This window comes from Spermophilus citellus, assembly GCF_964194105.1.
Source record: "Spermophilus citellus genome assembly, chromosome: 11".
Classification (NCBI taxonomy): domain Eukaryota; kingdom Metazoa; phylum Chordata; class Mammalia; order Rodentia; family Sciuridae; genus Spermophilus; species Spermophilus citellus.
The window spans coordinates 20,279,323-20,300,993 of record NC_138192.1 but is presented as its reverse complement, the minus strand read 5'-3'; the positions used below and the strand labels follow the sequence as shown (position 1 = coordinate 20,300,993).

General features: G+C 41.7%; 1 protein-coding gene across 4 annotated transcripts in view; it reads left to right on the top strand.

The window, feature by feature from the left end:
* The window catches only part of MGAT5 (alpha-1,6-mannosylglycoprotein 6-beta-N-acetylglucosaminyltransferase), a 340,832-nt gene that overhangs the window by 222,028 nt on the left and 97,133 nt on the right, over positions 1–21,671 (top strand). For all 4 annotated transcript variants that reach the window (XM_081262405.1, XM_081262404.1, XM_081262402.1 and 1 more), the window contains exons 11-12: positions 1,052–1,185; positions 16,924–17,057. In XM_081262405.1, coding sequence (XP_081118531.1) covers positions 1,052–1,185; positions 16,924–17,057 — 268 coding nt within the window. The remainder of the gene's footprint in view (positions 1–1,051; positions 1,186–16,923; positions 17,058–21,671) is intronic.

Here is a 21,671-nt window from a genome sequence, read left to right as displayed (position 1 = left end):
GTTAATAAATACATAAAACCCAGCACTCCCTATGAAATGAGATTCTAAGCATAGTCCAGGAGACATCTGGTCTCTTTATCTCTTTCAGCGGTTGTTCAACATTTACGTCAACCAACCAGTCTGTTTTGTGTTAAGTGTGAGTAATGTATAATGAAAAGAAACTTGTTCGTCACCATTCTGGAGGCTGGAAACTCCAAGATGGATAGGTCACATCTCGCTGTGTCCCATGTGGAGGGCACCATGTGATAGGAGAAGGAGCCTGCAAGCTCTGGTCTCTATTGCTTTTCTCATAAAGTCACTAATGCCAGCATGTCCCCCTCCATGATCCCCTCTACCCTAATTGCCTCTAAAGGCTCCACTTCTAAATACCATAAACATGTGAATTTGAAAATTGTTTCTGAAACAGGAACTTTCAGGGAATACCTCAAACGACAACATAAGCTTTACCCCAAATCAAATAGCCTAGGTAACGTAAGTGTTGAACAAGGGCTGAAAGAGGTGATGCATACCCTGTGCTTTAAGCTGAATAAGACCTGCAGAGATGGTAGTTCTTTGTTTCTTCAATATCTGCTGACTAGGCACCTACTATATCCTTAACTCTGGTTGGGTGCACCCAGCAGAGAATATGGCGGTCCCCGGATCCAGCTTTCATGGAACTTTTCATGTAACTGCTGTTGGAGCCACCTCTGTGATTAGTCATCCAGTCTGCAGCAAATGCTATCTGCTGTGTGATGACTTAGGCTCTCAAGTCCTGCATGGAGATGTTTGTATGCTAGCTGTTTTAAAACTTCTCAGGCTGGAAATAGAGCTCCAGGTAGAATATTTGCCTAGACTACACAAGACCCTGGGTTTGATTCTCAGGACCCCCTCCAAAAAAAAATAGCCTCTCAATTCTTGTATAATAGCATTTTTAATATACAGTATTTGTCCATTTTGGGTAGTCTTTGAAGAAAGGATTAGAGCTTTTCCCTTTTGAAGTTTGAGTTCAAGGTGGAAGGCTTATAGTTTGGGGTCAAGGTGGTTGGCTTAAAGATACCTCTTCTTCTTTCAGGTGTATGCTCCGAGTCCTTGATTCCTTTGGAACTGAACCAGAGTTTAATCATGCGAATTATGCCCAGTCTAAAGGCCATAAGACTCCCTGGGGAAAATGGAATCTGAATCCTCAACAGTTTTATACCATGTTCCGTGAGTATTTGTGTTTTTCCTCTGCTTTCCAGAATGCCACCAAAGGTAGAGGGGAAAATTAATTAAAATAAGCATCTATTTGCTAATTTTTACTCGGGACTCTTTGCTGTAGAAATGTGAGGCTTTTGCATTGGGAATCATTGATTCTTTTTTTTCTATAATTGAAAACCTATATGAGAATTTTGTGAAAAGCCTCAAAAATGTTCTGGGGGAAAAATGTTCAATACAAATGATCTTGAGAAACCATGTGGGAGAGGACTTTGGTGGCCTCCAGCTTGGCAGGCATTAAGCATACCTGGTGCCATGCCGTTGCTGGTGAGGGTCTGCCTCATCATTCATGAGAAATGAGGTCAATCCATTTTACAGGTAATTCCATCTTAGCTATTTAAGCATCAAACTTATTAAAGAGGAAATAATCTAGCCTTTTCTAATTGGAACTATTTTAAACTGTTTCATGCTTTATTGACTTGTTAAATTGCCAACCCAGAATGAAATGCCTTCTCTTGGTGACTTGGTGTTGTCATTGTCAACAATAGTGAATATTGTGTGTAGTGATGCAGTGAGGGCAGAGTGCAGGAGACACTGGCCCCACGACAAGACTCTTGGGAGTTTTCTGTTTCTCTGGTCTACTTGCCCCATAGTCTCCATTTCTTACCTGCCTCTAGCCTTGGGTCTTCGTTAGCTGAGGACTGTAAAGCCAAGTATCAAATCTAATAGCATTTGTGCCCAAAATAAATTTCTTATTTAAGTCAGCACACTATAGTGACAGGGTGATATTCTCTTCTAGAAACGGAAGGCCACATGAGTTAAGCAGTTAATTTGGATGCACAGAATAAAGAATGTCCATTTCCCCAAAATGTCAGTATAATTTTAACCCAGAGATTCCTGTTTCTGGTTTGTCAATCTGTTTGGTTTGTCAAGTCAAGAACTGGGAAACCGGTGGCCAGCCTTTTCCCCACGTGGCTGCCCGAACTTCTCTTTGTAGGTAACCACCCAAAGAAGGTGCTTTCCTTAGGCTCACTGATTGTAACCGTGAACACCTTGGACTAACCCTTAGGTGTTGGGCCCGAGGAGGGAGAATTAAGAAAGGAAACAGCTAATAATCGGTTTGTGTTTAAATGTTCTTTTTTAGCTCGGAGAAATTGACGAGAACATGTTGTATGTGTGACAGCATTATTATTTTTCCTGGAGCTATATTGTCCTGTTGGGAACCTGCCCTTGGGCCGGTTCAGGGCACATTAGGTGACAGATGACTGTCAGCCTGGTGAGGCATTAGAGTTAGCCTAGAGTTTGATTTTGCATGAAACTTTAAGAGATTAGGGCAAGTCACACAGGAACCTAAAAAGTGAACTGTGTGTAAGTGACATAAGGTGTTACCTGTGTCCAAAATGGCCCAAACTGCCTGAATGATGTAGTAGGCACATGCCCTCCAACAGATGGCGTTTCCCTGTCTCTAAGCTGTAGAAAGAGAGGTGTAGAAGGAAAGGGTAGAATGGTGGAATACAGAGTCTGGCAAACCTATTTTTGTTTTCATGAATGGAGGGTTTAAAATTATTAGTTGATTGAATTGAAAGAAGTTCACTGTTTAAAATGTAAATTCTATCAGCCTGGGAGAGGTATTAATTTCCTAACTCTGACTCAGAATTCAGAAATGAGGAGGAAGCTTGACACATTTCATTGCCTTTAAAAAAAGAAAAAAAAAAAAAAAGAAAAAAAAACCTGCATGCCCAAACATCAGCAATCACTCATAACACCAAAAATAGTATTTTGATCATGCATTCATAGTAAGAAATATTTGTACTACTATTTGAAACTGTTATAGTATAGGGAACAAGATTTTCAGTATATAAGAAAGGGGAGTACTTAAAGAATTGAAGTAAAAAACACTCGTTAGTTTGAATAAGAAATATCAATATGAATATCTTTTTTTTTTCTTTAAAAAGAAAATGCTTTTTAATTATATACTTTGGAAAGAACTAGGAGTAAAGGTAGCTGAGTGAGTGGCAATGAATATTCGAGTGCTCTGATTGGGATTTCCTAAATACCTTTTGCTGCCTCCAAGGATAAATAGTTGGTTTCAGGTCTGAGGCCAGAGATATTTGAGATGGGATGTCTTATGCCAAAAGGGAAGGAAGCGAAGAAGGACCACTGGGGTGGGGTTAGGAGGACACAGGATCCCCAGATGGGGTAGTCTGAGCATCAAAAGAAAACTGACTGCACTGGATTGAAATCACATACTTAAAAAATAATCAAGTCCAGAATGATGTGCCGAGGAAGAAAAATCCCACAAAATGTAGCCGGTCACCTTTGCAAGTTGCTAGGATACCAACTCATTACTCTGAAAGAGAGGGTGGGGAATCCAGCTTTGATCCTCCCGCCTTTCTAGCACAAATTATATTTGAAGGTAATCAAGTGGTTGATGAGAAAAAGTTGTTAATCATGGGAAAATCAGAGCTAATAAATGTAAAAGAAATAGAGAATTAGAAAATCAGCGTTTTGAAACTCTTAATGAGATGGTGCAGCGAGTCATCATCAGTGGCTGCTAAATCCATCAGGTAACAGGTGGATGGAAAACTTTCTCGAGGACGAGGCTGCCTTGAATAGAGGAAGTATGCAAATGAGTAGGGAAATGAAGCAGTTCCAGATATTCATCATGTCAAGCTGTGCCTGGGCTAGAGAATTTGCAGTAGAAAACAGTATCTCCTGCACCCCACAATCCAGGACCTCCCCACAGTGAACTTGGATGCAGCCTTGCCAGAGATTCCTTGCTTCCCACATGACAAAGGAGTTGGGTCCAGTCCAACTGGCTGGGTAAACTAGTGGCTATTCTAGTGGTTTGAAAGGAAAGACTGTTCATCTAAATATAAGAAAAAGACGTCAGAAGTTAGTATTCATGCCTTGTTAGTTTTTAAAGCATTTGCCATGGCTTCTATGTATGTCTGATAGTACTCATATAATTGATGTATAAATATGCACATATATTGCAGTGTATTGAGACTCTTGTATGTTTATTTTTTTCTACTGTTGGGATGCATGATGAAAAAATATTAGAGACTGCAGAAAGAGTGTTATACTTGGAGAATCGTGTCTTCAAGTTCATCTGTCTTAGGAATTTAGCTGTATTCTGGCAGGTGTGCAGTGCAGGGAGCCCAGCACAAGAAAAAGAGAAAAACACACATTCGTGCTGCATCTTTAGAAGCAGTGAAGTGAAACACGCTAGACTGAAATGCTGTTGCCTCTTAAAAATATTGATGCTGTGTTTCTTACTTGGACTCTTCTGTTTCTCCTGTAATTTCTCGATAAGCCGATGGGTTTCTGTTGTCAAAAAAGCCTTGTTTTTCTGTATTGTTTTACCAACATCATAGAAGGTCTCTGGAATGACTCTCCCTGTGTATTCTGCTCACAGCTGGACATTTTAGGATGTGTTAGCTGACTAGGCCTGATCCCTTCCTAAGCAGCTTCTGGAGAAACTTGGTGGTCAGGCAACACTGAGGCCTTTTGATTAGTGCTGGTAAGTGATGGCCTTTTCCAGGAGCTGGTAAATCCTGTTGTTCCTCTTTCTTGGCCCTGGTTTCTGCTTTTATCTCTTGTCCGAATGCGAGCGTGGCTTCCACACCAGCCTCTAAGGTCTTCTTATGTCTCCAGAGCCAGCTCTTGAAAGCTTAACCTGTTCCTCCTTACAGCCACAGTGCCTTCCCTTTGTCCACATTCAGACCTTATAGCCAAGTGCTGACCACCCTAGGCTCTCTGGCCTCAAGCCCGCCTTCCCTTCTCTGCCCCATCACACACCTCATGGGGTCCTGGCATCTCTGAAGGTGCCACCCAGATTCCTTTCCACCCCTGCTTCCTTGAAATCATACATTTAGCAAAATTTTCTTGGTTGAAGACAATTTCATTGATTTTTCTCCATTTTTCCAATCGAATATGAAAAGAAGAGCAACCATATTATAAAAACTGGGAAAACTCTCCCCTGCTGAAAACAGCTCCCCCAACACAGTGTAACCGTTGCTATCTTTTCCATGTGTTTATTTTTTTTTATTTTTATTTTTTTAAAGAGAGAGAGAGAGAGAGAGAGAGAGAATTTTTTTTTAATAATTATTTTTTAGTTATCGGTGGACACAACATCTTTGTTGGTATGTGGTGCTGAGGATCGAACCTGGGCCGCACGCATGCCAGGCGAGCGCGCTACCGCTTGAGCCACATCCCCAGCCCATGTGTTTATTTTTTATCTTATGGTTTTTACATTTTATATTTTATTTTAGTTGTGATATACATACTAAAATTTTGTGTCTGTTTTTCCACTTAATGTATCATGTTCTTTAAGATTCTACTCAGATTTGAAAGCCATTTCTTGCACTGTTTTAAAGTCCACCAAGTGACTGTCTCTTAATTTGTATTTATTCGGGGATGTTGTGTTATCTCTGGTAGAGAATTAATGTGGCTTTTTCTATGCTTGCCAAGTACATGGGTTGGCTCTTATAGCTAGGCATTATTTCTATCCCTGTCTTTAATCTACTGAGAAAACTCCTTTTTTTAAACTCTTGAAGGCAATATCTTTTTTTTTTTTTACAGTCTCAAAAAGGTATTTATACCTCAAACAATGAAAAAAAAAATCTGCCCATACCACATAGAAAAATAAATGAGAACATATTTGCCTATACCACTTGAAAGAGAAAAAATAAAACCCCCAAATTGACTTATGCTGTGCATTACTCTTTATTTGGATAGTTCTAATTATCTGCATGACACCCACTTTCACAACCTCATCTGGCTTATGTGAAGACCTTGTCCAGGGTGAAAATCTTGTCTTTCCCTGGAGACTGGGAGTAGCAAAAGCAGCCATTAGGAGTGCACAGCCCTGGTTTCAGGCAGACTTCAGCTCAGACCTTATTTGTATATCAGTGCCCTTTGCAATCGAGGCTGCTCACAGCTTCAGTGTTTATATCACTGCCATGGAGCGCTTCCTTGTTCCCTCAGCAAAACTGAATAAGGTCATTTTATTTATTTGTGGAGTAACTGCAGCACTTTGAACATCATTCATGATGTGAAGACACTGGAAAATTTGCCTCCTGGGTTCTCACATTTTGTGCTGAGTCCATGCTGGGGAATGGTCAGCATTTCTTGGTGCATGTAGAAATTGGCAGCAGAAAAGACAGGCAGCTGTAACAGGGAGCTGAATGAAGAACACAATGTGGAGTCTGGAGCATATATATATCACTTAGTGCCTTCCCGTTTCACTCCCAACTCCTTTGATTTTTTTTTTTTTTAAACCACCCAAACCCTTCCCAAATCCCTGTAAGGTGCTCTGTTGAAGGGTAAAGAGGTGACAAAGCCTGAGAATTTTATTTTACCTAAGAGAGTGCATTTAATTTACATTTGAATCTTTAGTTGGCTGTTGACTTTGCCCAGTTCAAAATATGCCTCTTGACCTGCAGGGATCCCTAAGTCTCTGCTCTCTAGAAGCCTACTTTCAGAACAGTCAGGAGGTACACACACACAAACACGTGGCCTGCCATACCTCCACTTTAGAAGTTCCAGACCCAGTTGAATGGAGCATAGAGAACTTGAGGTAGAGGTGAGGCGCATCCTACCTGTCCTGTCACTCAATCCTGGGAGTGTTACCCAGTGGGAGCCACCAGCTTCTCCAGCTTTCCAGCTGCAAGATGAGAATGACCTCTTCACAGGACAGCGAGAGGACCCTAGTTCACAGGGAGATGATGTAGGGTAGAGTGGAAAGGTGTGTAGAGGAGGAGAAGAAACGGGGACAGCTGACATAAACCCAATCCTTGGACAAAGTTACTGGGAAAGAAGGCAGGGCAGAGGAGTGACTGCTTCATGGGGTCATCCCCCTGGAGATTCCAGAATCATGCCCTCCACTTACCCAAGCCGTACCTCTTCAGCCCATGATACTTTTTCATTTTTAGTGTTCTTTCTCCTTTAAGGATTCTAGGGTCAGGTGTTGAAGGAAATGTCTGCACTATTCTTATTTAACATCTGTAGGTGAGGAGCTAATTGAGTAAGTGCCAGGGATCAGGATTGGTGGGAGAGAGGAGCCATAAGAAGGTCACCTCACTTGCTGCTGTCTGCCATCTTGGTGCCCACACTTCACATCCATAATCCCATCTTGTCCCGTTACTCAGCCAAGTGTCAAAGGTTGAAATGTAACCTGCCCAAGATCGTAAGTCACAAACTGGGATGGGATCCCAGCACTGTCTTAATAGTTCATTCATCCTCTTTCCCCTCTGCTAGGGGCTCCGAGTTTTGAGCATACATTAAAATTACCCGAAGAACTTATTAAAATATGTTGCTTGAATTTCTAACAAGTCCTGGGTGATGTTGATGCTGCCAGTCCCGGGACCACACTTCGAGAATCACCGCCCTGTATCACACTGAGAATCAAGTAGCTGAGGTGAGGTGATGGACACAGGCTTCAGTGTCTCTTTGAACTTGGAAGTCTAGCCTGTGCCACTTGAAATGTCTCAGTCTATCAGGATTGGCCAGTCTATCAGGATTTTCTAACAGTCTTAGAAAAAGACTATCTCTTTGGAAATATTTGTGCACCATTTTTCCCCTCTCTGGTTTGAAGTGAATTCTCTGTGGCTCCAGACAGCAGGGTTCTTCCTAGCTCTCTACTTCATTGCCCGGTAACTACTCCTCCGGGCCTTTGAAATCAGCAGGTAGCCTTAGTCTATTGTTTCAGTTTCCTTGGACAAGCAAAACAGGACTAAAGCTACAATTATGAAATGACCAAATTGTCGCTCGTGAGATTCAGCATGTGGTTGTTCAGCGTGGAGTGAGCAACATAGTGTAGTGGCAAAAGTTTTAGTGCATAAGGCTGTGGAGGCCTTGTGTTCTTACTGGTCCCTCCCAGTGTCCCTGTGAGCAAGGGTGAGCTAGGGCCATGGCTCCCAGTTTACAGATGAGAAATGAGGAGGCTCCCTTAGCATAGCTCACCTACAACTATGGATATAGGAGTAGAGCTAGAACTCACCAAACCCCTATTAACACAAAGCCATCTAGTCCCCTTCCTTGGGGCATCGTGGCAGGGATGGAAAAACTCCTCTCTCATCTTCTATTTCTCAAATGAGTGTCTTGGAGCAGCATGGAAACCTCCAAGGAGGCTTCATGTGTACTCATTTATACACTTGCAAAGTCGAACTCCTGTCCTGATTCCTACACCTCCTGGCTCCTGCTGGCCTCTTACATCTTGTCTTGCATCCTCTTGGCTTCTGAGTTCCTTCTGGGATACCTGGTTCTCTCAATATCCAAGCAGCTGCTTGTGCTGATGCTTTGCTTGCAATTCCTGTCCCCACTTTCTCCCAACACCTACACACATACACCCCAGGTCTGCTCATCCTTCAGGGAGGTGTCACATCCTCTGAAAACCTTCCCAGAGCCAGGCACTCCTGCTCTATGGCTCTCACGGGGTCCATGTTCCAGCCCAGGTACCACTTTATAAGCCCCACCAGTGCGATCCTGCCAAGTGCTCAGCACCTGAGGTGGCCCCCTTCACATCACTGATGTTAAGTGAATATTTAACACAGCCTCCACAGCCTTATTAACGGATGAAGAACCAATAGACTCAGTTTTCCCCCAATGAAGTTAATTAAAACTTGAGTCAGAGCATAGCCCTGCTCTGCTAAAAATGCTGTGGCTCCTGTGGCATCTTGGAAAAGGTAGATTATTCTCATGGTCTCAAGGATCTGGGTCATACCACACCTCTTACTACATTTCTTCTCCCTTGTCTCTCGACTCCTTAATGTTTCTGAAGTAGGCCAGACACACACCGTACCCCTGGACTTTTACCATGACTGCTGCATCTTCTGGAACGTCCTTCCCTTAGACTTCCCCATCCCTTCCTCAGGTCTTTCACTTAGAAATCACTTTGCTGAGACTTACCTTTATCTTCCTTTTAAAATGTGAATCCTTTCTCCTCCAACTTCCTGTGCTGCTCCCCTATTTTACTTCCCTCCATAATTTTATTTACCTCCTGGTATTTATTTCACTTTTATTTTTTCTCCTCCCCTGATGTCTGATGGTTGAGATTTTGTCTGTTTTATTCATTGCTGAAAGTCAATATCGCCTGGCATGTGGTAGGCATTCAAAATGCATTCATTTATCCAATTAAATTGAAGGATAAGCTCTGTCCTATTTTTACTGCATGCAGTAATGCAGGAAAGGGTAAGAAGTGTTGTGAAGATAACAGAGGTTTTCATGAGGCTGGTGGCCTCATCTTACTTTCTTCTTTGTATAGAAAGTACAAGTATGTGGCTAGGACTTTAGAATTTGTTCAATCCACACCGATTGTCATTGTCATTATACTGGCATTCTAACTCTGAATTGCTTTCAGGATTTGGGACTCATAGCTAATTTTTATTTACATGATTAGATCAGAATGGTGGCTTAAGGTTCACAAATTTTGCCTGACAAAACAGGAATTTCAGGATGAGCCGCTTCCCCTTCCTGCAAATGGTAAACCTGTTGGCCATAGCTAAGGATCAGTTGCTTCCATGCACAATTTTACTTTCAGGCATGAGAGGCAAAGGAGCTATTTGTGATTCAAACTGCCTTTTTGGCCTTTCGCTTGGATCAGGAGGACTTTTGCCTTTTACTTCTGTGCAGATCAGTGAGTAATAGAATCTGCCTCGCGGTTCCTCCTGTCTACCTCTCAGCCTTCAGAAGTGATGTTCTTCTAAGGAGTCCATTCCCTCCTAAATTGCTTTTTGACACTTGAAGAATTCACTCAGGTGTGTCTTCTGTCAACAGTTCAGGCACTCATCTTTTCAACTCAGCTGTACATTATAGTTTTTCTCACCTGCATTCCGGCCTTCTCTCTCAAAGAGACTAGCATCGTCACCATTTGAACAAAATCATTTTGGTTGAAATTTGAAGCATAATATCACTATCTATATGTGGCTTTAAAAATCAGATTATTTCTTGTGTCGTGCAACTTCATTTTGCAAGGAAGCTTTTTCTGGAATGTGAATTTTTTTTTCTTCTGTGAAAAGGCCAAAGTGTTAGGAACATGATGGTAGTCAGTATTCTTCCCAGCGTTTTTTATGACGTTTTTTCAAATGTCCAGGAAAAAGTAGAAGAAATTTATACTAGAAACCCACCACCTAAGCCTTACAGTTAACACTTTGCTTTAATTATTCTGTGACATCAATCTTTATCTTATTCCTCTCTTCATTCATTAAAAAAGAACCTTTAGATGCTCAGCATGTCATCTTAAAGAGAGTTCAGTTTTAGTTAGAACACCTGTGTGTTTAGATTCTTTTATGTGCTGCACTGAGTTGTTTTGTTTATTATCTTTTTGTCCTTCTCTCCAGCTCAACAAAGGGACACCCATGCCACCTTGTTCACTAATACAATCCTTAGTTCCTACATTGTTACCTACTCAGAGTGCTTGGTAAATGTGCTGAATCTGAATGAAGGGACAGTGTTTAGAATCCTATGATGCTGGGTTTTTAAGTCTATATCTCTGATTTATTTTCTTTACAACATCTGTTTTGGGGCCTAGATAAATAGGTTAATTTATCAACTCAGTAAATATTTATTGAGTAACTATAATATAAGCATGAACTTGGTTCTAGATTAGAGTGACAAGCTACTGTGACTAATGATTAATCTCTAGAATGGGCCTTGGTTTTGAAGCGTGTGTGCAAAGAGCATGGTATTGGAGGCAAAGTCACACCAGTTAATCAAGCATTCATCATTAAATTGAACCAAAACATATTTACTGAATGCCTGCTATGCTGTGTGCTCTAGGAAGTCAAGTTAAGCACAGCCAGTCCTCAGGGAGTGTACAGTTTATTAGGGGAGGACAGTAGTGAATGATGAGGGCTCTAACTCTTCATGGTGTCAGAAAGCTGAGGAGGGGCACTTAGCCTGGCTTGGGGAGTCAGGAAGTCTCTCAATTGGGAGCTGAGACCTAGAGGGAGGAGGAAACCATAGACATGTGAGACACATAAGATGGAAAAACACAGCCCAAGTGGGTCAGCATGGAGCAGAGTTTTCACTGGGAGTATGGCCAGAAACAAAGTTGGAATGACAGCTACACTGTGCCCTGCATAATCCTGAGGGAGGTAAAGATTTTCAGCAGGAAACCACTATCATCACAAATTTCAGAACAGTGTTTTAACAAGTCTTGTCAAGCAACACAGAGGGTGGATTGGGTCTAGAGATCTGTGAGGAAGGAGCACAGTCATAGGTACAGAGACTGCTTGGAAATGTACTGCAGAGTGTATGATGCAGGCACATGCAATATCTATTGATTTAAGTAGCCAAGAGTTGGAGCCACCCTAAATGTCTTATGATAGGGTGGATTAGATAGGCTGTCTATCAGATTGGCTTGGTCACAAGCGTGTGTTGGTTCTTATCACTGGGAATTGGGGCAGCACGGAATTCAGGGATCAGAGCATATTTTTATTCTTTCTGTATCGCAGTGTTGCCCATCTCTGGGTTGGTGTCCTTCTCAGGTAAGCTGTTCTCACACGGACACACAGGGGGACCACCTGTGGCTCTAGACCTCTACCCTGGCAGCTTTGTGACTGTAGTGGAAAGACATTGACTTCAAAAGTAGCTCTGACTAATCATGCAGAATGGCAGCAGTCAGGACTGACACCATGCCAACTGCAGCAGTAGAATCCCTCACATTCGGGAAAGGATGGTCAGTCCCACAGGGATTGGCAGGCTAGAGTCATAGGGCATCTTCTCGTGACTGGATCAGTTCAGGCACATGGAGCATCACCGTATTGTGCTACTTCAACAGCAGTGATGAGCTGTGATCGTTACTTAGAGAGGTATCTGTGGCACATCGTATAAGTTTAAAAAGTTTACAAGAGTAGATGTAATAGGATTCAATTTAATTTTGAGGATGAGAAAGATCCATAAGCCTAGGGGGGAAAAAGCCCTCTAATAGTGGTAATTTCTAGGTGGTGAGATGATGAGTAACTTTTCTTCCCCTCTCATATCTTTTTGTTATCTGAAAAAAAGTTTTCACACGCAAGATGTATTTCAGTTATAATCAGGAAAGCCAATAAAATCATTTGTATTTAGGGGAAAGAAAAGCTTGTTTATTGCAAAGTCTTGGCAAAAATCAATGAGGCCTGAACTAAAAATGATGGAGAGAGGAGAGAGAGTTGATGGATTTTGAGAAGCTGACATTCCTGGGATTTGGTGAATGGCTGTGAGGGCGGAGGAAGGAGCCCAGGCTGACTGTGGGGTTTCTGCCCTTAGCGGCAGGGTGGTGTGGGTATAAGGCAGTATTCTTAGAGGTGTTTGGGACTCAGTGATAGACAGAAACAGAACTTGCAGATTTGTGCAATTGAAAGGTCAATTTGACTTGATAAAAATTTGGAATTCTATTTTAAAAGAAGACAGCATTACTGCTTAATATAGTGTGTACTTCATTTATTAAGTAATTGGGAAGCTCCTGAAGGCGGAAACTCTGTAATCACCCAATTCCTAGCGCATAACCTAGTTTGTAGAATGAGCACTCTAAAATGATTCTCGCTGAGTGAGGTTGTCAAGCTCATCTAATAGAATTTGTTTATACACACACACACACACACACACACACACACTTACGTGTGTGTATATATACTTAAATATATCAAAGGACACATAATTGAGTATATTATGGGGGTACAGTGAGACATAGATATGTGTGTATATATACACACACATATATGTGTATAAATGTATATATGTATACACATATAGATATATATACACATAGACTGAGAGTGTATGTGTGTGTGTGTGTGTGTAATGATCAGATCAGAGTAACTGGTATGTCCATCATCTCATATATTTACCAAGTCTTTGTGTTGGAAACACTCAAATCCCCTCTGCTAGTCATTTTTGAAATACACAATTTATTATTGCCCTCCTGAAATTTAATAAGAATTTTGTCTTAAATCATTTTAAGGTCCCCACAAATGTTTAGCAAATTGGTTCTAGTTTGTAAAAGGTAGACCATAGTCCTGCATACATATGGAAGAGGTTGCTCACAAAATTGTAATGCTTTGTATTACAACATGTGTAAACATATATGTATATACACATACATACACATAATAATTTTACATATAAACATAACTATCTACATATATAGAGATATGTTCATATGCATTTTTTTCTGTCTTATGTGTATTTTGTTCTATTTTATGAAATTATTTTCCATTAGAGCATGGTTTACTACTACAGTTCACAGCGTCCAAAAAATAAAATATTTTGACTACAAGGCTTTATATTAAAGTGGTGTCAGGATGTTGGAACCAGCCACTCTGGTTCTCAATCCCAGCACCATCACCCCTGCTAGCACATAGCCTTGGGTACTTTAAGTATCTCTCTGTTTTCTCACCTGAACAAACATGTTATGGGATTTTTTTGATAAAATGAAAGACTCACTATAACATTCTTAGCACAGAACTCAGATGTAGTGAGAACTCAAATATCAGCTTTGTTTTTCAATCCCTTTTGTTTATCTTCTGGGATGGACTGATTACAGAAAGTACAGGATTTCCTGCATCTCATTTATGATGGGATTTCTTTGATTTATCTTGAAATGTAAATACATACTCTCTCTGAAACCTTCCCAACACAACTAAAGTCTGTGTTCATCTTAAGGAAGAGCAAAAGAGAAAGCTTGGGCTGAGGTTGGGTCTCCAGGGAAAGGTCATTCTAGGTAGCATCAGCCTGGATTTGTGGCTTTTAATGAATTGTAAGCACTATGAAGAACGGCTAGTATTGAGGCTGGGGTGCACTCTTCAGATGATACCAAGCCAGGTCCCAAGCTGGTCAGCTCCCTACAAACGAAAGCAAGCCACACCTGGCCTGTGGAGAGTCCAAGCTAAGCAAACACTTATGCTGATAAGGCTTAGTACCTGGTGATAAGTTCAGTGTTACCTGGAGAGAGACAGAGGGCCTGGCTGATGACATGTGTGGTGCCCTTATAAACGTCTGTGATCCTGAACCACACATGTGTGCCGGTTGCTGCTCCTCATGTGGATGTCTCACAGTGGAAGGTGAGGGTTGAGATGGAAAATAGTGGGATGAAGTTGTAGACGGCTCATGTGTGTCATTTGTTCTTCCTGTAGGGTCCATATCAGTTTAGTACCAAATGATGTCAGTCATCAGAAAGCAAAAGCCTGCCATTCCTTACACATCTTTGGAATACATTACTTAGTACTTTCCTTCCCTGACACCATTCATGCTATAATCTAGGGGAAGCTTTGACACAAAACTATACATACATATACACACACGTATATCTATATTTTATGTATATTATATATGCATTTTTTCTTCTGGTGGTTTTAATGTTCATTTCATTTTTGACTACACCTTCTATAGTATAACATGAAATAAGACTCACCAAGTACTTTGCACACTTGATTCTTTCTTTCCAAAGTTACTTACATAGGGAACGAATAACTGAAGTATCTCAAGAATAGCATTTACTTAGCATATATTTTTTTCTGGAAATAAAGAGCACACATCCAAAGTTGAGAGTGTCAGATTCTAATTCAAAACTTCTAGAATAACAAAAACTCTAGGAAGAAACTTGACAAGCTGCCTTAATGATGTTTAGGGTGAATACCTCCCCCATGCTTTTTCAAATCCTCTTCCCTCCCAGAGCTCCTCAAAAAGAAAAAGGGGGATAAAAAAGAAGTCTTTGGCTCTTGTTGGCAGTAGAATTTATTCCATAATTTACTTTTTCAGCCAACTGCAGTCGTTGCCCTTGCCTCTGGGCACTTGTTCAAAAACACAGAAATGAAATAACAGATTGGCCAGACCGAGCACAACTCCCCAGTCACAACCCTATTATCTCCTCGTTCTGTCACCCCCATTAGGCAAAGGCCTGGGAGACCGGATGGTGACAATGCGTATTTATGTAGCTCGCACATCTCTGCAGCTCTAGGCTTTCTGCCAGTGTCCCTCTTCCCCCTTATGCCTCCCCATGCAGGACCACTGAGAATGGGTCTGGGGAAGCTGATCCCTAGGTCTGCACTGCAGCCACCTCTGTGTTTCTTCAAGGGCTCTGAGCCACCTTCCTATCTGGGAAAGGGTCTTCATTCTGAGAAAACCAGAGCCAGACCAAGGGACCCACCTCTCCTGCTTGTGAACTTCCCACCTGTGAATGGACATGGTGGGAGCTGCAGTGTGTGGATTTTACTGAATCTCTGGTCTATCTCAATTACCAGGAGGAATTTGGGTTTGTGATATTCATAACCATTCTCTTCAGGTCAGCTCAAACAGCAAATTGCTTCACTTAATATCAGCAGTGTATGGTCTCTGCTGGGCCATCTCTGGAAAAAAGCAGAGATGTCTCTGAATAGGACAGAGGTGGAAGAGAGGAGGAGGGTCTCTGTTTAATCATGGCGGGATTATTTTCTGATTATTGCCTCCTGGTGAAATTCCTTGTAATATTATAGGCATGAGGTGCAAACATTGACTATGGTATCATTCCCCACTTGGGGAAATGTTAAAACAGGGAAGCTGAATAGGGCTGAGGATGTAGCTCAGTGTTAGATTGTTGGCCTACCATGTGGGAGGCCCTGGGTTCCATCCCCAGTACTGCAAAAACTAAATAAAAATAAATAAATTGTAGAGTCCATATAAGAGAGATCCACAGGAAAGCACTTTTTCTCTCTCTTGGAGCAGTCTACCTTGTGGACACTGTTCATCTGTGATGGTTGACTTTTTGACCTGGTTTATACACTACCTTGTATTCCGTGTACAGTCCATGCACTTGTTCAATGTAGCCCCTTAATTACAGTCATTCATGATTTAATGAGGTATCTTCTGAAAAATGTACCCTTGTTAAGTTATTGTGTCATTATGGTTAATTGGTATTAATGCAAAAATCACAGGGTACACTCTGTAAAAATTGAGATAGTGGTGATGTCACTATGCCTTATAAATCTTATGGAACTGCCATCATATATGAGGTGTATTATTGACCCAAACGTCATTATATGGCACATAACTGTACTTTGATTAGTAATTCTAAGAGGAGGTGAAAATTTTGGGTTATACTTCTTGATTTTTGCCCCCAACCTCTTTTATGCAACTGGATAGTAAACACATCTGGAGTCAGATCAGATTTTATGAGAGTCCTACCCTGTTCAGAACCACCTATTCCCTGAGCATGGTAGTGCAAGCCTATAATCCCAGGAACTTGGGAGGCTGAAGCACGAGGATCACGCAAATTCAAAACCAGCCTTGGCAACTTAGTGAGACCCTGTCTCAAAATAAAAAGTAAAAAGGACTGAGCAAACATCTCAGTGATAATGTGCCCCAGTGTTTTAATACCCAGTGTGCTTCCCACCCCCAGGAAAACAAAAAACAGAACCACCAATTCAGCCCTTGTCCCCTACAGATCTCTGGCCATTAAGAGGTGAAACCAGAAGGAGGGCCTCTCTGCCAGGAGACTAGCATTGTACTGAGAAAATGAGGAGAGCACACAACTTAATGATTTTTAGACAGATGGATTTTCCCCTGAGAAGAGCAGGATTTGGTTTAAATTAGTCCACCCTGGAGAAAATTATTGCCATGTGTGGGTTCTGCCCAGGATATGTGGGAGAGGACAATTCCTCGCCCCTCCTAGGTGAGAAAGAACAGGGTGAAATGGAAGCCTCTGCTTAACGGGGAGAGGGCTTGTTTTAAAGCTGTAATTGTTGCTGCTACTGATCAAACCCTAACCGCCCTGTCCTTTGCTTTCTACATCAGCTCACACCCCAGACAACAGTTTTCTGGGGTTTGTGGTCGAGCAGCACCTGAACTCCAGCGACATCCACCACATTAATGAAATCAAAAGGCAGAACCAGTCCCTTGTGTATGGCAAAGTGGATAGCTTCTGGAAGGTGAGTCAGCCTGTGTACGCGACGCTCTCTCTGAAGAGCAGCTTGTTGGGTAATTTAATTTAACTTTGATCCAGAGAGTAATCAAGCCAAGTGCCCAGGGCTTAATGGGATCTGCTTAGACGTAAACAAGAATGTTCAGGGGTTGGTTGCTGCAGTATTTGGGCATCTAACCAAGGATTTAGTTGGTCATCCATCCTTATAGCAGCTGTACAGCAGACCCTTTAACTCTGCATGTCCAAAGTGACACCTTGGAGCTTCTTTCACAGTCAGCCAGTACCCGAGGTTTCCACATCCACACACTCAACCAACTGCAGATTGAATGTATTCTGGGAAAAAAAAAATTGTGTCTGTACTGAAAATATACAGACATTTTTTTTTCTTGTCATTCTCTTAACAATACAGAACAACAAGTATTTACATAGCATTTACATCATATTAAGTATTTTAAGTAATGTGGAGATGATTTATAGTGTATCGGAGGAAATATGTAGATTCTATGCAAATACTGTGCTATTTTATATAAGGTACTTAAGCATGCTCAGATTTTGTTATTCTTAAATGTCCTATAACCAATCTCTTGTGGATATAGAGGGAAAATGGTACTTGTTTCCGAGAGCAAGGGCTCCATGGGTGCAGATGTCTTTCTAAAGCTAGGCACTTCACAGAGACCCTTTGCCAACTGAGTTTTTGCCTCTGCCCTGTGAGAAACAGTCAGTGAAGGTAGGCAGCTCCCTTTCCTGGGGAATGAGGCAGCGTCATGATCTTTGATTATGGTCAGTTCACACTTACCCTGGAAAGGTGGTTGGTAGCCAGCTTGCTCAGGGAGGCTGAATGAAACAGAGCTGAACCAGATGTTCCAAGAGCACCCAATTATTGGGCCCCAAAAGGTCTCCCTGCCCTCCTGAGATGATTTCCACAGTATACCTGAGGCAGGTACAATAATAGACAAACCAGACAGGGCGTGACTTGTTGACAGGCAATGCAAATTCTTTTATATGGCAAATTAGCCTCAGAAGACGAATGTCATAATTTTGAGGAAAGTTTGTAAAGGGTAGATATCTCCAGAACTTCAAAACATGATTCTTCTTAAATAAAACCCTTTACTGAGGGATCATAAATTGTGGTTTCATGTTATCCTGTCTCGGCTATCGAGGAAGTCAGAAATCCTGCAACTGAGGGAACACAGCTGTGCAGGGTGATGAGTCCCTTTTTTTCTGACTCATGTTCAGAAAAGGAAAGGCAGTGTCCCACCCCTCAGCTCTGTAGCGCTAAGTATTGCAAAGGGACAATGAATTTGGCCTATTTCAAGGGACACTGATTTAATTCCAGATAAGGGAATTTGTTATAAACAGCAAGATTCTTGGTTTAGTATAGTAGTTCCCAAATGGGGACAGTTTTACTCGGCCTCCCACCCCACTCCACCCCACATCCGCCAGGGGGATATTTGGCAATGTCTGGAGATCATTTCAATTGTCACATCTAGGATGCATACTATAGCATCTAGTAGGTGGAGGCCAGGGATGCTGTAAACATCCTGCAATATACAGAGAAATACCTAGCGTCAAATATCAGCAATGATATTTATTAGTAAATAAGAATTTACTAATCTTTACTGATATTATCAGTAAATAAGAATTATTTCCTATGTCTATTACAGGTTGAACATTCCTAATCCAAAAATTTGAAATCCAACATGATTTTTGAGCTCTGACATGATGCTACAAGGTGTGTAAGATCCCACACCAGACCTCATGTGATGGGTCATAGTCAAAACTCATGTGCACTAAAAACATTGTATAAAATCACCTTCAGGTCGTATGTACAAGGCATATATGAAACAAAAATGGAATTTTGTGTGTAGATATGTGTCCCATCTTTAAGATACTTCACCATATATATGCAGATATTCTAAAATCTGGAAAAAAAAATTCAAACACTTTCAGTTTCAAGTATTTCAGATTAAGGATACTCAACCCATATTCCCCACACTTTCTCTTCTCAAGTAAAATAAAATCAATCTAGATTTAGCTGGCTGAGATGCCACCATTAATTTATACATCTTTGCTTCCCCTGTATCAAAACGTGCCCCACGTTGATGGTGCATTTTGGGGTGATTTTCAGCTGAACTCTGGTTAAGAAGGGCATGTTGGGTGTTATCATTCGCAGTGTGGTTGTAGCATGGGTGGATCACGGCACTGACTTTAGGAACAGCCAGCCTTTTAAAGGGTGCAACTCTCTTCTCTGCAGCTGCTCAGAGAAAATAGCTTGTGTGTCTGAGCGGGCTTGACCTTGAAATTATATCACTTCTGTTTTGGAACCAAATGCAGCCCCCTTCTGGGTGCCTCTGGCAGCGTTGTCTGTTTCCCTAGAAAAGCAAGACAGTAGTTTGGGTTGTGAAACCTTTTGGGTTGCCTGTTTGGGTTAAATTAATGCTACCACTAAAACCATGATGTCTTTGATGCCAGTCAGAATCCCAGAAGTGTTAACTATGTTGCTTAAATGATCAGCGACATGATTCAGAAATTCCTCTGTATTTTGACCTGTTAAAACTATGCAGGTGATCTGATCTTCCACATACCAGTGCCACCTAAGGATTACAAATGGCTTAGTGACACTGTGTCTACATTCATCTTTTCCTGAGTACTCAAAATCAAGGATGATGTTTCAATTTTATGACATCATTCCAGCATTCTGTGCCAAGAAAAGCCCCCCAAAAGATGAAAATACTTTAAAATTTTCACATGTATTCAAGACATCCTCTTCAACTTTTGAACACAGAATAAACATGGGAGACTTTAGGTTTGTTCTCAAAATATCTCCATTCCAGAGTATTTCATGAATATATACAGAAAACAGATGTGCCTTTTAAGAGGGTTGTTATTCCTACCACATTGCCAAAGCTGCGTTCAACCCCAGCTTTAGTGAGTGGGAGGCTTTGTAAATGTTTTTTCTTCGTCCTGCAACCCTTTGCCTTAGAGATCTTCTGGAAAGGAAGTAAATTCTGTCGGTCCTGAGAGGTTTAGGATTTGAGGTGGGAGAAGGCACAGTGTGGACCAGATGATTTTTGAAAGACTCACCTTCATCCTCAGGTTCTAGAACTCTCTGAATTCTGAAGGTGCCTGCCTCACTCTTACACCACCTTCCCTTTTGAGGACATCTCCATATCCACCCAGTCACTTGAGAGGGCATTGCCACCACGGGACTCCATTCTAACCAAATCTGATTGCACCTACAAGTTATCCTGTAACCCAGGAAGTCCAGCTCACTGGTGTTTGGAATCATGATCCTGGCTCAGAAAACTGAGTCAAGTCAATGAGATTCTTGGGTTGGTGTTAGAATCAGAAGAACAGTGACAGTAGGCCATGGGGATAGAAATCCAAATGACAGAAATCCAGTTACCTGGCTGAAGGTGTGAGGCCAAGACAAAGTTTCCAGGAGTCCAGATGAGAAAGAAAGGACCCAGGCTGAAAGGAGATGATGCTGTCAACAGGGTGATGAAGCCCATCCCAGGGAGGAACGTTACCACTGTGGGAGAATGGTGTGCCTTGGGGAGATAGGCCGACAGATATAACCCCTGAAACCTGGGGATAAGAGGAAATCGCTTCCAGAGTTCCTGGCAACTTACTTTTTCCACATCACATATGCCTTTCTAACGCTTCATTCCCTTTCAGTATTCAAGCACTTTCTGTTCTTTTTAGTCATATCAAAGACATCTACTAAACTATGCAGGTCTTCCTGTATTCCAAACGCCTGTGCAGAAGCACGGTGTCTTAATACAGAAGGCCAAGGAGCAGCCTCTCTCTACAGACACACACTCCTGTCTCTGTTATGGCTGAGGTTCCCAGTGGTCTTGTCCTGGTGTTATATACACGATGGAAAAGTGGGTAGGAAGGAGAGAAGAGAGGAACTTGCTACTGGACTAGAGAATCCTAGAGGCACTAGCATAGGAAACATCTCTTCCCAAGACCCTGAGCATCAGATGAGAGTAATTAAACCTAATCCCAAGTGCAAATCTCTCTTCTTAACTGGTAAAGGCACAGCTCTGGACTCTGGGCCTCTTCCTCTGGGATTGTCTGAGCACTAACTCTGGCAATCCTAGAAATGTGCCTAGAAGAAGCATTGTCTTTCCAGCTGACCACATTCAAAGACTTCCAACATCCTGATACCTGAAGTCATCAGGGAATGGGAAAAATCAGTCAATTTTTTGAAAATATATAATTTGAAGGTACAGAAATTAAAATTAATTGGAGTCTTGCTTAACTATATTAATTTAATTTCTAGTTTTCTTTAAAAATAATATCCTGAGCATCACTGAGTCTTTGGACTGTGAGGCAGGGTCAGTGTTTTACATGTTCATGGCCCCACCATGATGTTCTGAAGACTTACTGATGTGTGACTGCTGCTGGAGGCCTTGATTTGACCACACGGGGAGAACAAGCTCAGCCCCCAAGTCACAAGCTGGTGTTTAGACTCCAACAACTTATCGTTTGTGAAGTACTTAACCTGTGATGTGGGTCAGTAACAACTACCATGCAGCGGAGCGCTTCCCGTCTTAATAGTATATACAGATCACCTGGAGTCTTGAGGAAATGCAGGTTCTGGTTTGAACCTTCA